The 16757-nt window shown below is 42.5% G+C and overlaps 1 protein-coding gene across 1 annotated transcript in view; it reads left to right on the top strand.

The window, feature by feature from the left end:
• Nucleotides 1-14667: 14667 nt before the first annotated feature.
• LOC119276390 (plastidic ATP/ADP-transporter-like) overlaps nucleotides 14668-16757 on the top strand; it is a 4285-nt gene continuing 2195 nt past the window's right edge. Inside the window, exon 1 of the mRNA XM_037557447.1 lies at nucleotides 14668-15534. Coding sequence (XP_037413344.1) covers nucleotides 14767-15534 — 768 coding nt within the window. The 5' untranslated portion in view covers nucleotides 14668-14766. The remainder of the gene's footprint in view (nucleotides 15535-16757) is intronic.

Genomic DNA, 16757 nt, shown 5'->3' with positions numbered 1-16757 from the left:
ATCCTCGCAAGCATAATATCATCGGCACAAAGTGGATCTACCGCAACAAGAAAGATGAAAATGGCCTTGTGGTGAGGAATAAGGCACGAGTTGTAGCTCAAGGCTACACACAGGTTGAAGGAATTGATTTCGATGAAACTTTTGCACCTGTTTCTAGACTTGAGGCTATTCGCATATTACTTGCTTCTGCTAACCATCATAGTATTATCTTACAACAAATGGATGTGAAAAGTGCATTCCTAAATGGTAAGCTTGAGGAAGAAGTATATGTTGCTCAACCCCCAGGTTTTGAAGATCCAAAGAATCCTGACAAAGTCTTCAGACTTAACAAGGCCCTGTATGGCCTCAAGCAGGCCCCTCGGGCGTGGTATGACACTTTGAAGGAATTCTTCATGAAGAATGGCTTCACACCCGGTTCACTCGACCCTACTCTCTTTACTAAATCTTATGATGGTGAACTGTTTGTGTGCCAAATATACGTTGATGATATTATCTTTGGCTGTACTGAGCAACGTTATAGTGATGAATTTGCCTATATGTTGAGTGAAGAATATCAAATGTATATGATGGGAGAGTTGAAATTCTTTTTAGGTCTTCAAATTCGTCAACAGCACAATGGTATATTCATATCTCAAAAGAAATACCTCAAGGAAGTTCTGAGGAAATTCGGCATGCAAGACTGCAAAGGCGTCAAAATTCCTATGCCCACAAATGGCCATCTATGCACTGATGAAAATGGTATTGACTTTGATCACACGGTATACCGCTCCATGATTGGCTCGTTATTGTACTTATGTGCATCTAGGCCAGATATAATGCTTAGTGTTTGCATGTGTGCCCGATTTCAAGCTGCACCGAAGGAATCACACCATAAGGCTGTGAAGCATATTCTTCAATATCTAGCTCACATACCAACACTAGGATTATGGTACCACAAGGGCTCTACTTTTGATCTCATTGGATATTCTGACTCTGACTATGGTGGTGATCGTGTGGACCGCAAGTCAACATCTGGTACTTGTCATTTCCTCGGACGATCTTTGGTCTGTTAGTCCTCAAAGAAACAGAACTGCGTATCACTGTCTACTGCAGAGGCTGAGTACATTGCTGCTGGTTCTTGTTGTGCTCAACTGCTATGGATGAAGCAAACCCTCAAGGACTACGACATCAACGTGAAGAATGTGCCTCTCCTCTGTGACAATGAGAGTGCCATCAAGATTGCTCATAACCCAGTTTAGCACTCGAAGACAGAGCACATACAGATTCGTCATCATTTTCTTTGTGATCATGTGTTGAAGGGCGACATCTCCATCGAACACGTGAAGACTGAAGAACAGCTAGCCGATATCTTCACAAAGCCCTTGGATGAGAAGAGATTTAGCAAGTTGCGGTGTGAGCTAAATATCTTAGCATCTTCGAATGTTCTTTGAAAAAGGACACACATCCTTACACTTATGCAAAATTGATGACTTAGATGTGCAACACATGAAGAAACGTTTTTCTTCAATCAATGAAGAATAACACTCTAAGTGTGAAGAAATTAATGAAGAATTTGATTCTCAGAACCCTATGACAATTATACGCGGTGTCTGAAATCATCATTCTTATATGGTGGGTCACGCCACCACCAAAGTTGAAAATCTTCATTTTTGAAATTCCTCAGTTTTTAAAATTCTTCAGTTTTTCAAATTCTTCAACTTTGCAAAATCTTCAATGTTTCTATCGTTTTTCTTCATTGACTATATATATATATATATATATATATATATATATATATATATATATATATATATATATAAGTTTATGTCCTCTACATCATTCACTTATGGCTATTTCTTCAAGTTGCATTTCTATGCTAAGTGAATGTGATCGGACCCTTCCCCCTCTATGCTATACTCAATCCAATCTATTCACAAATTCTTCATGTGCATTCTATTTGAAACTCGTTCAAAATCTTCACTGTGTCCTTGACAGCTGAAGAATTTGCGAACGAAACTTTAAAACTAATCTTATCCAAAATTTTCGGTTTTACCGCTCAATCCGTTCCGGATCCCACAAAAGACTTATCTATTCACCCACGATCTAACATGATCTCCACTCCTCAGTATGTGGGTGACACATGTCAAGTGAAGGAGAAGGGTCAGGGGCAGGTTCGTCCAAAATCTTCGGACGAACAGTTTTTCACTGCGACTATAAATACCCCCTCATCCCTTCCTCACTTCCTTTACTCCGCTCGACCGCTCTCTCTCTCTCTCGCTCGAGCTCCTCAAACCCTAGCGCCGCCGCTACTCCATCGTCACCGGTGAGGAAGAGCTTCACTGCCTCGACCTCGTCGCTGTCGTATGCGCGCCGACCGCGGAAATCTTCACTCCGCCGTCGCCGTAGCAGTCTTCCTCCGCCAAGTTAGGGCATGGAAGATCTACACCGACGAACTTCACTGTTCTGCTTCTCAGTTCGTCGTGTTCTTCACACAGGGTAATTAAAAGTTACATTTACTACCCCTTTTGATTCGAAATTTCACAACAAAATCTTCAAAGGTGTTTTATTCTTCAAATCCTCACACACAAAAACACCTCACTAGTCATCTGTTCTTGATTCGTTTCTCTAAGCATCGTTTTTCTTCAAGATTCCTCAATTGTGTGGATCTTCGATCTATACAACTCTGGAACCTAAGACAAAGAACGCTTAGTGAAATTCTTCAAGGCTCATCTGGTTAAATTCCTCAAACTTGTTCTTTTTGAAAAACCTTCTGAGAACGCATATGACCTCTCCAAATTCCTCGCAACTATACCCTGTTCACAGGTACTCATGTCTGCTGCTGAATCACTAGGTTCTCATCAACTTAACTCATTTGCAGCATTCCTCGAAGAAAAGTTGCATACTTCTTCAGAAAATTCGATTGTTCAAATTCCTCATCTGAAGAATATGGCTGATGGTAAGAGGCCGCAGAAAGGCGGAAAGAAGCCAGAGGTCATGACTGCTTTTGAAATCCCTGAGGACCTCTATGCTGATTATTGCACACCTGATGAGGCTAAGTATGGAAAAGAAACCAAAACTCAGCGCAAGGTGCACATACAGAAGATTGCACAGAGATGGGCAAGAGAATGGAGGGAGTACAGATATGTGACTCCAAAGTATATGAAGAAATTCACACTTAATCCTCCATGCCCAAGAGCTCCATTGGCACCTGGCCAAAGAGCTGACCCCACCAGCATCAAGCGTGGTGAGGATTTTCCTGAAGAATGGGCCAAGCGCCAAGCTAAGTTGGCGAGACAAGCTAAAGAAGCAGTGAGGAAATTCAATGAAGACTCTGCTGCTGCTACTGCCACTGAGGCCTCTGTCAAGCCGAAGAAATCAATGGCAAAGAAGCCTGCTCACAAGCTAAGTGCTTCACCAACTATGCCCTCATGGCCAAGTTCCTCAGCAATGCCCTCACGGCTAGAATCTTCAAAGCCCTCACGGCCAGAATCTTCAAAGCCCTCAAGGTCGGTACCATCCACTGCTCCTCCTCCAAAGTCCTCAGTTGCTCCAGAAAAGTCCTCAACACATGTACATCTGGCTACATGCCAAAGGACAACACACATCTCTATTGCCTTTGGTGCCTCAGCAAGTTCCTCAGCTGCACCAAAATCTTCATCAGGCCCCACTCTGTTGAAGACTAAGGCAACGGCTGGTCGAGGTACTCGGCCAAGTCCGAAGAAGAAACAGGTTGCTTTCCACGTGCCATCTGACGATGAAGCTGATGATGATGAACTTGTAGAAATCATCAGAGACCGACAAGAAAGGGCCTCTAGAGCCAAAGGCACAAATGTGCCACTGCTTTTAGATCCAAGGGCGATCCTTGATTACATTGATCTCTGGCACAAGGATCCAAATACTCCTATGCCTGATTTCAAGTTGACTCCTGGTCAAAGTCACATGCTGACCAATTTCATCACTAAAGAGAAATGGAAATTTTAGAAGGCCAGACAAATCAAGAAGACTCAGTTCAGAAAAGAGAAGTACCTGAAGAATAACGTTGTCAATATGACACCCGATGAACTCCTCAAGATCCAAGCTGAAATCAAAACCCTCAGCAATGACTTTAATGCTTACTATGCTGATTGGCAAGGAGCCAAAGTCAGGTTTGTGAAACTGACTGAGAAATTCACAAATGTTGCAGCCCCATCGCAACAAGAAATTCCTCATGCTGAAGCATCTGCTCAGCCAACTGAAGAACATGCCAGCACCGCTGATGACATTCAGGCTGCTGAAGAAAATGCTAGTTCCAGGGCTGATGCTTCCATTCCAGCCGCTGAAGAAATTATCAGGGCATCCACTAGTGGTGTGCCTGAAGAAACTGAAAATGTCAGGGCAACTGCATCAGTTGCGCCTGAGGAAATTCAACCAGATTCCTCAGCTCCTCCTACGCCTACACCAACTCTTATTCTTCCATCTGCATCAGATGTGAGAAAGACCAAGGCTGCAGAGTGAGCTGCAGTGAAGAAAAGGAAAGCATCCAGTGCTTCAGAATCTTCAGCTCCAAAGAAGATGAAGCCTCTGACAAGTTCTATTGAGAATCCAATTGATGTTGTTCCAATTTCCACCATGTCATCAAAGGACCCTTGTTCCTTTTGGTGAGGAATATGTCATCCCAAGCGGATCTAATGAAGAACCTCAATCTGCTGCTTCGTTAGAGCAGGTTGATGAAGAAATTGAAGTGGATGCGATCCCTTCAACACCTATTGCTTCCTCGCAAATGCCTCAGTTCACAGCTGAAGAGGCTGGCGTTGAAGAAATTGAAGATGAAGACGTGGACATTGGCTGCACAACGCTAGTAATGAATGATGACTTTTGGGAAAGTCAGCACCCCAATACTCCACTCTTCACCCCACTTCAACAAATACCTCAGTCCCCTCCACCAACTGTTCAAATGGGCTCTGAAGAAACTCATCCCACTTCGTCTGTACATGAAGACATTCCAGCCGCTAGTGCTGAAGAAGCTGCTGCCATTGAACCCTTGAACACGCAGCCTGCTACTGAAGAGGAACCAGAAATTCCTCAGCCTGAAGAACCTGAGATTGCGATTCCAGAGGTTGTGATGAAACTCACTGACACTCCAGTGCCCACGCCAACGAATCCATTCTCAAAGAAGCAAAAGTTCAAGGCTGAAGATTTCTTCAGCAAGCATGTGTTCTTCACTAACTATAACCCCTATGACTCTGCTCGCATAAGGAAGAGGCGTTTCTGGACACCAAGTCAAGCAAATTTCTATTCCTCAATACTGTTCAACAAAGACAAAGTCTTCGATCATGAACACATTCCTCATGTAGACATGGAGTCTCTGTCGTGCTTCGAGCCAGTCCTTACTGTTCTTCACGATGCTGGACTGTTAAATTTCTGCACTGACATCTATGACTGGAATGAAGAACTCATTCTTCAATTCTATGCAACGCTGCACATCATAGGGAACTCTGAAGATGTGAATTCATGGGTGTTGGACTGGATGTCAGAAAATACTCATTACAAGGCACCAGCAACTGAATTGCTTCGTGCCCTCCCACTCAGTCCTCCCCTTGACGGTGCTCGTTGTGTCTACAGTGATCCTGAACTTTCAAATCATTTCATGCAAGTGCTAATGAAGCCATTGAAGCCAGGGCAGGCTCCTCGAACCAAATTCCTTGTCAAGGAATTACTATATGTGCCCCGGACTGTCTATCGCATTCTGTCGAAGACAATGAGTCCTATCAAAGGCCACGACTCAAATGATGAAGAGGTCGTTGGCATCATGAAGAACATGCTTTTAAATATCATTCATGGCGTTCCCGTCAACTTCCATGACTTCTTCATGAGGACTCTGGCAAATATTGCTATGTCACCATTTGAGCTGAAGCCTTATGCACCATGGATTATGAGATTCATCCGGACAAGGGCTTCACTGAATTACAAAGCTGACACTTTGAACCATGGCAGCTACTTGCCTCCGATTGAAGTCCTCAAACGGACATATTCCTTAGCTGATGACAAAGGAAAGGCAACTGATGTGATAGATGAAGGCATTCGTCCATTGGATGGTCAATTTCGCAAGGCTGCATCCTACTCCACCAATGATGACTCTGCCACACATGACTCTGCCGCCAAGCAAAATCCTCAAGCCACAGGTCCCAGGGTGATGACTGATCGTGAGTTACTCCTCAGTCTTCATCAGAAGGTTGATCGCAATCATAAATAGGTCAAGCGTCAGTTTGGTTCAATTCTTCACAACATGACCTCAACACACAATGCAGTGAAGAAAAACCAATACTACCTCCATGAAACCTCCAACCGTACCTGGGCTGTTCTCTCTCATATCTACAGCGTTGCAGATCTGAAGAATATGGGTCTCAAGGAAGACTTTGACTGGTCTGCACCTCCACCGAAGAAATTCAAGAAGGTCAAAGTTCCTTCCTTGGTGGCCAGCTCTTATTCTTCATCACGCGAGACTGATGAAAATGAAGACTTGGACGACACTGCGGCAGGCCCTACTACCACAACCGACCCCAACAACGTTGGTGCTCCTCCATCAACTTGATAATTCTTTAGGGGCATTAGTCCTCAGTTTCGATCCTTTTGGTCATTTGATGACAAAGGGGGAGAAATTTGAGTTAGTCTTCAAGCGGGTCTATTACATGGGCGTTTATTTTTGCTAAGTTACAACTCTCATTCTTTTGAAACTTTATTGGATCGAGTTGTAATCTTAAACCCGATGGTGCCCTGATACTTTTGATGCTCTGTGCTTTGATACTCTCGATATGTTATTCTGCATGCCTGTTCCTCATTAATGTTACTGCATGCATGCTGAATTTCATCAGGCACCATATTTCATCATGCATTTCAAATTCTTCATATTATATGTCAAATGCGTGTATGAATTACAAGATATAGGGGGAGATCTCCATGATTTAACTCTTCAAGTGTGCATTGCTTCAAAAGCAAATTCCTCACCATGCACATCTTCAGGGGGAGTTCTTCTATATCTTGCAATCAAATTCCTCAATATCAGTACTTACACTTCACATATTTATCCCCGTTGAAAACTTAACCTGTATTGTCATCAATCATCAAAAGGGGGGAGATTGTAAGTGCATCTAGTGCCCCTTAGTGATTTTGGTGTATTGAAGACTTATAGGTTAAGGGACTAATGCGTTTGTGAGTGTACACAGGTCTATAAGTCTATGAGGAGTTTGATATTTACAGAGAAAGTCGACCCCTAAAAATGTATATCTTCGACTGAAGACTTTGGTATTTCTGAAGAGTTTCATGAAGACTTTGAAAGTGAAGAAATTGGTGTATCCGTGAAGACTTGATATTCGTGTGAGGAATATGAAGCTTGAAGACTTTCATTTTCATAGTTTTGTTTTTCTCTTTCTTGAGTCATAGGAAACACCGTACTGTTAAAGGGGGTCGAGGAAATACTAAGGAAAAATTTCCAAGTCATGCTCAACTCAAAATCCTACACCTACCAAACCCTTCGAGTGAAGCCTTTGGAAATCTCATACAGTTCAGTCACTTTCTTCAGTGACAGAGACGAAGTTCTTCTGGTCGCTGAGGAATTTGTTCTGACCGAGGAGTTAGGAATTCGCTAGTGCAGATTGCCTACACAGTGAAGAACATGATAGCCCTAAGGAATTTGAGAGTCAAATTTCCGACCGTTGTTGTGTTGTGCGCCAGCTGTCCCAAAATATCTTGTCCACCTAACGGTCATATCAGACAAGGGCATTTATGTCTTATCATGTCGGGCTGCTCCCTAGGCTATAAATAGCCGCCCCCTACAACCAATAGTTGGTTGGCTGCTCCGAGAGAAACTGACACTTGTCATTTGAGAGCAACCCATCCTCCGAGGACTTTGAGCGAAAATCATCGAGTGAGGAAAATCCCAAAAACCCAAACACCTACAAACCCCAAAGTGATTGAGCATCACTGAAGAGATTGATCCTGTGTGGATCCGACACTTGTTACCTTTGAAGATTGTGCTTCTTCCAGACGGTTAGGCGTCATGGTCTAGAGCATCCAAGAGGAATTGTGGATCGCTGAGTGACCGAGTCTGTGAAGGTTTGGAAGTCGCCTGAAGACTTACCACGAGTGATTGGACGAGATCTGTGTGATCTTAGTTCAAGGAGAATACGGTGAGGACTTGGTGTCCTGAGCTGCGTGCTCAGTGACTGGGTGTCCGGGACTGCGTGTCCTCGAGTTTAAATACTCAGCCGCTCCAACCAGACATACAACTGAGACATCAGTTGGAACTGGTCTACCAAATCATTGTCTTCACCAACATTACTGGTTCTATCTCCTCAACTCTTTCATTTCCTCATTACTGTGTTGAGTGATTGTTCATATCTGTGTTTGAAGACTTTGACTGAAGACTTTCTCAATTTCCTCAGTTCAATTTCTTCAGTCTGTTTGTCTTCATCTTGTGTTATCCTGTGTTTACGCTTTCTGTACTCTGCGCTTGTCTTCAGCTCATCATGATGACTAAGTCTGTATCCTGTTATGCTTACTTCTGAGTACTTATTCCGTTGCTAGTAGTTCTTCGCTAAGGAATTTCCTCACCGGTAAATTCCTAAGTGAAGAATTCATGAAAATCGCCTATTCACCCCCCCTTTAGTCGATATAACGCACTTTCAGCTACAAGCAAAACTCATGATATGTGACGAATAAAAATATAGCTCCAAGTAAATTATCGATGGTAGTTAAAAGAAAGAGGGGATGCCTTCAAGGCATCCCCAAGCTTAGTTGCTTGGTTCTCCTTGAATATTACCTTGGGGTGCCATGGTCATCCCCAAGCTTAGGGTCTTTTCACTCCTTATTCCTTCATCCATCGTGATCTCACCCAAAACTTGAAAACTTCAATCACACAAAACTTAACAAAAACCTTCGTGAGATCCGTTAGTATAATAAAGCAAATCACTTTAAGTGTTGTTGCAAACCCATTCATATTTTATTATTGCATTATACATACTGTATTCTAACTTTACCATGGCTTATATCCCCCGATACAATCCATAGATTCATCAAAATAAGCACACAATGCAACGAAAACAAAATCTGTCAAGAACAGAACAGTCTGTAGTAATCTGGACTTTGACCATACTTCTGTAACTCAAAAAATTCTGAAACATTAGGACAATGTAGGAAATTTGTATATAAAGCTTGTGTAAAAAAACAGAATTTTATCACGCTTCTGTGATTTTTAATAATTCTGCTCCTAGGAGCAAAAGTGTATGTTTTCCAACAAGATCAAATAAACTATCACCCAACATGGTCCTAAAGGCTTTACTTGGCACAAACACTAACTAAAACATAAAAACACAATCATAATAGTATCATAATTGTGTCAACACACAAAAACAGAAAGAAAGAAGAAAAAATATTTTATTCATTGGGTTGCCTCCCAACAAGCGCTATGGTTTTTATGCCCCTAGCTAGGCATAATGCAAAGATTCAAGTATTGTCATCTTTAGTTTTTGCTCTATAGGTTGTCCTCATGATTGATTCATATGGTGACTTAATTCTAGTTCTAGGGAATTGTTCCATACCCTTTCTCAAAGTCAACTGAAATTTAATATTCCCTTCTTTCATATCAATTACGGCACCTATAGTTCATAAAAACGGTCTACCAAGTATTATAGGACAAGACGGAGTGCAACCAATATCAAGAACAATAAAATCTATGGGCACATAGCTCCTATTTGCAATAATAAGAACATCATAATTCTTCCTAAAGGTTTTTTAATAGTAGAATCCGCCAAGTGCAAACTGAGAGAGCATTCTTCAATATTGGTCAAAAACATCACAAAGAGATTTCGTAATTGTGGAAACACTAGCACCCAAATCACATAAAGCATAGCACTCATAATTTTTTATTCTGACTTTAATGGTGGGTTCCCATTCATCATATAATTTTCTAGGAATTTAAATCTCTAATTCCAACTTTTCTTCTAAAGCTTTCATCATCGCTTCTACAATATGTTTAGTAATAGCTTTATTTTGTTCATATGCATTGGGTGAATTTTGCATGGATTGCAACAAAGAAATGCATTCAATCAAAGAACAACTATCATAATTAAATTCTTTGCAATCCAAAAGAGTGGGCACATCACTAGTTAAAGTTTTAACCTCTCCGAACCCACTTTTATCAATTTGTTCAACAAGATTTTCACCCTCCAAATTACGGGGACGCCTTCTAGCTAAAGTTGACTCTTCTTCAGTCCCCTTATCATCAAGTTTAATATTACTAAACAAGGAATCAATATAATAAACATCCTCATCACTACTATGAAAGCAATCGGGCAAAAACACTATTTCTAAAAAAAATTCTCTTTTAGCTCTAAGCATAGCAGTTCTTTTCTTAATTTCATCCATAGAGACATATAAAGCTTTAATTGATTCATTAATATCAACCTTGGGTGGAAATTTTTTAATCTTGAGATTTTCCACATCATGTGCAATTCTATCAATGTTCCTAGACATATCATCAAGTTTACTCAATTTTTCTTCTATCGTAGTATTGAAAACTTTTTGAGCATTGATGAATTCTTTAATATTACTTTCAAGATCAGAGGGCACCCTATTATTATTATTATTATAAGAATTACCATAGGAATTGCCATGATTATTAGAGGAATTTCCATGAAAATTCCTAGGATTAAAATTACCTCTATAAGCATTGTTATTAAAATTGTTTCGCGAGACAAAATTCACATCTACGGGATCATTATTTTGCTCAATAAAAGTAGACAAAGGAACATAATTTAGATCAATAGGAGCATTTTTACTAGCAACCAATTTCATGAGAGCATCAACATTTTCACTCAAAGTACTAATTTCTTCAACAGAATTAACTTTTTTTACTAGTAGGAGCTCTTTCAGTATGCCATTGTGAATAATTTGCCATGATATTATCTAGCAATTCAGTAGCTTCACACAAAGTATTTTCCATAAAAGTACCACCCGCGGCGGAATCTAAAAGATTTCTACAAACAAAGTTCAATGCCGCATAAATTTTTTGTATCATCATCCATAGATTTAAACCATGAGCAGGGAAATTTCTTATCATCAACTTCATCCTTTCCCAAGACTGGGTAACATGTTCAAGCTCAAGTTGCTTAAAATTCATGATTTAACTTCTAAGGGAAATAATTTTCGTGGGAGGAAAATACTTAGTGATGAAAGCATCTTTGCACTTGTCCCAAGAATCAATACTATTTTGTGGCAAAGATGAAAACCAAACTTTTGCACGATCTCACAAAGAAAAATGAAATAATTTCAATTTCACAATATCATTGTCCACATTTTTCTCTTTTGCATATCAGACAATTCTATGAAAGTGTTTATATGGGACACAACATCCTCATTAGGATTACTGGAAAATTGCTCTTTCATAACAAGATTCAACAAAGCGGCATTAATATCACAAGACTTCCACTAGTGGCGGGAGGAGCAGTCAGAGTACTAATAAAATCATTATTAGTAGTATTAGAAAATCACATAATTTGGTATTTTCTTGAGACATCGTGACTATGCAAACAGGATCACACGCAAACAAAAGATCAAACAAAAAAAGGCAAACGAATAGAAGGTAAATAAAAAGGCAACTATTTTTGTGTTTTTCTGAAAATGTTTTAGCAGTGGGGGAGATGAAAACGAGAGGAAAATGGCAAATAAAGTAACTGCAAGGATATGAGAGTTTGTGCGTAGGAACCTGATAGATGTTGATGATGTCTCCCGACAACTGCGCCAGAAATTCTTCCTGATTGCTTGTATCTGCGTTGGTAATTCCCCGAAGAGGAGAGGATGAAGCAGCACAACAACGGTAAGTATTTCCCGTCAGTTATGAAACCAAGATTATCAATCCAGTAGGAGAACCAAGCAACACTATGTAAACAACACCTACACACAAAACCACAAAAACTTGCAACCCAACGCATAAGAGGAGTAGTCAATCCCTCCTCGGTACTGAGATAGATTAAATTGTATGAGATTGGATAAATAGATCTAGCAAAAACACAAAATAAAATAAGTAAAGAAAAAGTGCAGCAAGGTATTTTTGGATAAATAGATCTGAAAATAATATGATAGGAAATAGACTCAGAGGTCGTAGATTTCACTAGAGCCTTCTCTCAAGAAAATAGCATATGGTGGGTAAACAAATTACTGTTGGGCTATTGATAAAAGAGCAAATAACTATGACGATATCCAAGGCAATGATCATGTATATATGCATCACGTCCAAGATTAGTAGACCGACTCCTCCCTGCATCTACTACTATTACTCCATACATTGACCGCTATCCAGCATGCATCTAGTGTATTAAGTTCATGGAAAAATGAAGTAATGCAATAAGAACGATGACATGATGTAGACAAGATCTATTCATGTAGGAATAGACACCATCTTTTTATTCTTAATGGCAATGATGCATGTGAGTCATGTCTCCTTCTGTCACTGAGATTGGGCACCGCAAGATCGAACCCATCACAAAGCACCTCTTCCCATGGCAAGAAAAATCAATCTAGTTGACCAAACCAAACCAAAGTATCCGAGAAGAAATACGACACTATAACAATAATGCATAAGAGAGTTTGACAGAGACTCAAATAATATTCATGGATAGATCTGATCATAAACTCACAATTCATCGGATCCCAACAAACACACCATAAAAGGTCATTACATCAAATAGATCTCCAAGGACATCGAGGAGAACATTGTATTGAAGATCAAAAAGAAAGAAGAAGCCATCTAGCTACCGCCTACGGACCTGTAGGTCTGTGGTAAACTACTCACGCACCATCGGAGGGGCAAGGGTGATGATGAAGAACCCCTCTGTGATCGTTGACCCCTCCGCCAGAGTGCCGGAAAAGGCCTCTAGATTGGATCTCGTGGTTTTGGAACTTGTGACGGCTAGAATTGTGTTTCGTCGGCTCCCCTAGGGTTTTTGGTTTTTTAGAGTATTTATAGAGCCAGGAGTCGGTGGAGGGGGTGCTTGTGAGCCCCACTACCCATCAGGGCGCGCCTTGGGGGCCCTGGCGCACCCTGGTGCCTAGTGGGCCTCACAGGCCCCCTCAGGTGCACTTCTTGGGCCTCCTGGGTGTCTTTTGGGCAGAAAAAATTCTCCAAAAAGTTTCGTGGCATTTGGAATCGATTTGGTACTAATATTTTGTGAAGTAAAAAACAAGCAAAAAACAACAACTGGCACTGAGCACTATGTCAATAGGTTAGTCCCAAAAAATGATATAAAGTTGCTAGTAAACGAGTATAAAACATCCAAGAATGATACTTTTATAGCATGGAACAATAAAAAATTATCGATTCGTTGGAGACGTATCACACACCTACAAGTTTTTCTTTGTAATCTTAATCCATAGGGCATGGCAACCTCGAAAATTATATTAAACAACCACCTCATTATCTTTATCATTCTAATCTTAATCTAGAGAGTTACCCCAATGTCACTATGGGTATCTCAGAAAATTATACTAGATATGCATCACATAATCTTCATTGAATCCCAAAGGATTCGGGGCTAGATTTTTCCGGCACATTGGGGTAACTCCTACTCGCTTTCATGTTCCCCGTGATGGAGGACCTCACTGAAGTCGCCAGTACATAACCACGGGGGAGACGATGAAAAAGTATGACATTTAGTCTATCATATGTTTTTATATCGTATATGATGTCCTCACCTCTCCGTGGACGTTAGTAAAGTGCCACATATCCATACCACACACCGGATACAATAGCATAAATGTGGTAGCGACACTTGTATTATTGTTCCAAAAAGGCCTAAACCTCCAACAAATCCTTTATGAAAACCTAATGTATTGGATAACTTCTCAACTCAACTTTATGAATCCGAGTTTACAGAACACACAACATGATTTCCCAACTTGCAAAGTTCTCATAGTGTCATAGCGCTACCAAAGCCACGACAGTTGAAGCTCATGGTACTCATTGCTCTTAGCTGTGCTTCTCCCCGAAGCCCATCTTGTAGGCATTCAATTTCTTCAGTAGATGGATCAACTTGCACATTCTTTCTCTTATCCCCTATCGAGGATGAGCTCACCATCGCCATGGTCATCTAAAACCTAGCAGACATTGATTTGATCTCACCCTACGTCTCTCCAGCGAAGGACAACACCCTCCCTTGCCAGCCTAAGCAAGAGAGATAAACAACGAGAGTAGTGGTGATAGAGTCAAAACCCTAATTCTCGCCCTAGGTCATCGTCTCGATATAGGTATTCATCAGGTGCTCTTCTAAAACCCTCACCGCCACCAACCACGGAGAAAAGCCCTCGAGGTTGAACTTGAACAGACTTGCACGTTTCACACCAAGGTAACGTGAAAAAGTAGTGGGAGAACTCCTTTTGTTTGCCGTTGTAGAAAGAAAAACTCCTGCTTTGCCCTGAAACAAAACCCACGTGGGCCGAGTGCGCGAGCTCGGCCGCAGCCCGGAGCTGACTGCGTGGGGCGGCCGCTTGACGCCGTCTCGTTGCTCCCACCAACCCCAAGCCCCCAACCCCAGAGCCCGAACCAACGGCCAGGATCGTCTCGGGCCCGAAACCCACGGCCGATCCCGTCCTCATATGGATGCGCCATCTTTTAATACACGCCCAAGCTCGACACCCACTTCCCTCCCTCGGTCCCTCCCCACCTTCCCCCCCTCGCCCTCCCCCCAATCCGCGCCTTGGAGCGGGCGAGGTAGCGGCGGCGACGAGACGAGCAAAGCAGAGCGCCGCCACCCATCCATGGAGTCGCTCGCCCACCTCAGCGCCAAGCCCGGCCTCTCTCTCCGCGCGGGGCCCCGCCTCCCGCTCCCGCGCCTCCGGGCCGCCCGCGCGTCCCTCTCCACCGCGTCCAGCTCCAGGCCCGCCGCTCTCCAGTCCCCACTCCTCTCGTCGAGGGCCCCCTCCTCGCAGGACGCCGTCCTGGGGTATGGGCTCTTGAAGCGCAGGACCAGTGCTGGTGCTGGCGTCTCTTGCAGCGCGGCGGCCGCGGCGGCGGTGCCGCAGCCCCCGGCGCAGCCGGAGGTCAAGAAGTTCCTCGGCGTGGGCCTGCCGACGCTGAAGAAGATCGTGCCCCTGGGCCTGATGTTCTTCTGCATCCTGTTCAACTACACCATCCTTCGGGACACCAAGGACGTGCTGGTGGTCACCGCCAAGGGGAGCAGCGCAGAAATCATCCCCTTCCTCAAAACCTGGGTCAACCTGCCCATGGCCATCGGCTTCATGCTGGCATACTCCAAGCTCTCCGACGTGCTCTCCCGGGAGGCGCTCTTCTACACCGTCATATTCCCCTTCATCGCCTTCTTCGGCCTCTTCGGCTTCGTGCTCTACCCACTCAGGGATGCCATCCATCCCACCGCCCTCGCCGACAAGCTTCTGGCGGCGCTCGGCCCCAGCTTCCTTGGACCGGTAGCTATCCTCAGGATTTGGAGCTTCTGCTTATTCTATGTCATGGCCGAGCTGTGGGGCAGCGTCGTCGTCTCTGTCCTCTTCTGGGGTTTTGCCAACCAGGTGAGTTACGGCTTTGGTTTTTTCGTTCAACCTTGGAATGTGCAAATGTCAGTCCCGTCGTTAGTTTCCAGGCTAATTTTATACACTAGTTTCGACCGTTCACAGTCAAATATTTGACGGCACGGTTGGTTATTCGAGAACAAAACTTCTCTCTGCCAGAATGGTTAGACAGCTGATGATGACATAAATGGGACGTGCTCTTTGTAGTGGTATTTTGTAGGTCCTGCATTGTAGCATTTCGCATTGCATTGTATGGCTGAAACTGTTGGTTGAGGTCTATGTGCTTGTTGCTTTCTGCTACGAATATCGCCTGCTGCATGATTCCTAGCTTCCCAACCTGAATTAGGTTTGAGTTGTTTTCAGTCATCTACTGCTTGTGCATATTTGTTTTATGTAACACATGGCTGGATATGGCTCGCTTCTAACCCCTTCTGAGATACTCCCTCCGTTCCAAATTACTTGTCTTGGATTTGTCTAGATACGGATGTATCTAGACTCATTTTAGTGCTAGATACATCCGTATCTAGACAAATCTAAGACAAGTAATTCGGAACGGAGGGAGTAGTTATGACTACCTTGAATGGAAGGGTACCTTGTTCATACTCCCTCCGTCCCAAAATTCTTGTCTTAGATTTGTCTAAATACGGATGTATCTAGTTACGTTTTAGTGTTAGATACAACCGTGTCTAGACAAATCTAAGACAAGAAATTTGGGACGGAGGGAGTACTTGATATGGGCTCATGGACATTTTACTAGCTGCAATTTCTTTTGAGAGAGACAATCAGGACAGCATTTCTTAAACTTGCTAAAAATAAGTGAACACAAATCAATAAAAGTACAGAAGGAGAACACAGAGATAATGTATGAAAATATTCAGCATTGTCACCTTTAGCACTTGTACGTTTTCAGTGGTTCAGTTATCATAATTTGATGGCTATTCTTGTTAAGTTATTATCGTTTCAGATGTGAAACATTCTGTTCTGCACTCAGTTTTATTGAAAGTACAGTGTTCAGAACACACTAAGAAGACAGAGCTTACGAGCCTGCATTGTGACTTAGGAGTGAGGGAGTTATGTATCTGAAGACAACACCATAGCGGTGTAGCCAGACACTCCACATAAGGAATTGCCGGTGTTCTATTGCAGAAGGATCTGGTAGTTAGTTTCCACTTCCAACAGTTGCTTTGCGATTAACTCTTGTTAGTCAATCGTAATGCCTGCCA

The sequence above is a fragment of the Triticum dicoccoides genome, chromosome 3B (assembly GCF_002162155.2).
Source record: "Triticum dicoccoides isolate Atlit2015 ecotype Zavitan chromosome 3B, WEW_v2.0, whole genome shotgun sequence".
Lineage (NCBI taxonomy): Eukaryota > Viridiplantae > Streptophyta > Magnoliopsida > Poales > Poaceae > Triticum > Triticum dicoccoides.
Note: the sequence above shows the minus strand (reverse complement) of the source record. Positions and strands in the feature narration are given on the sequence as shown.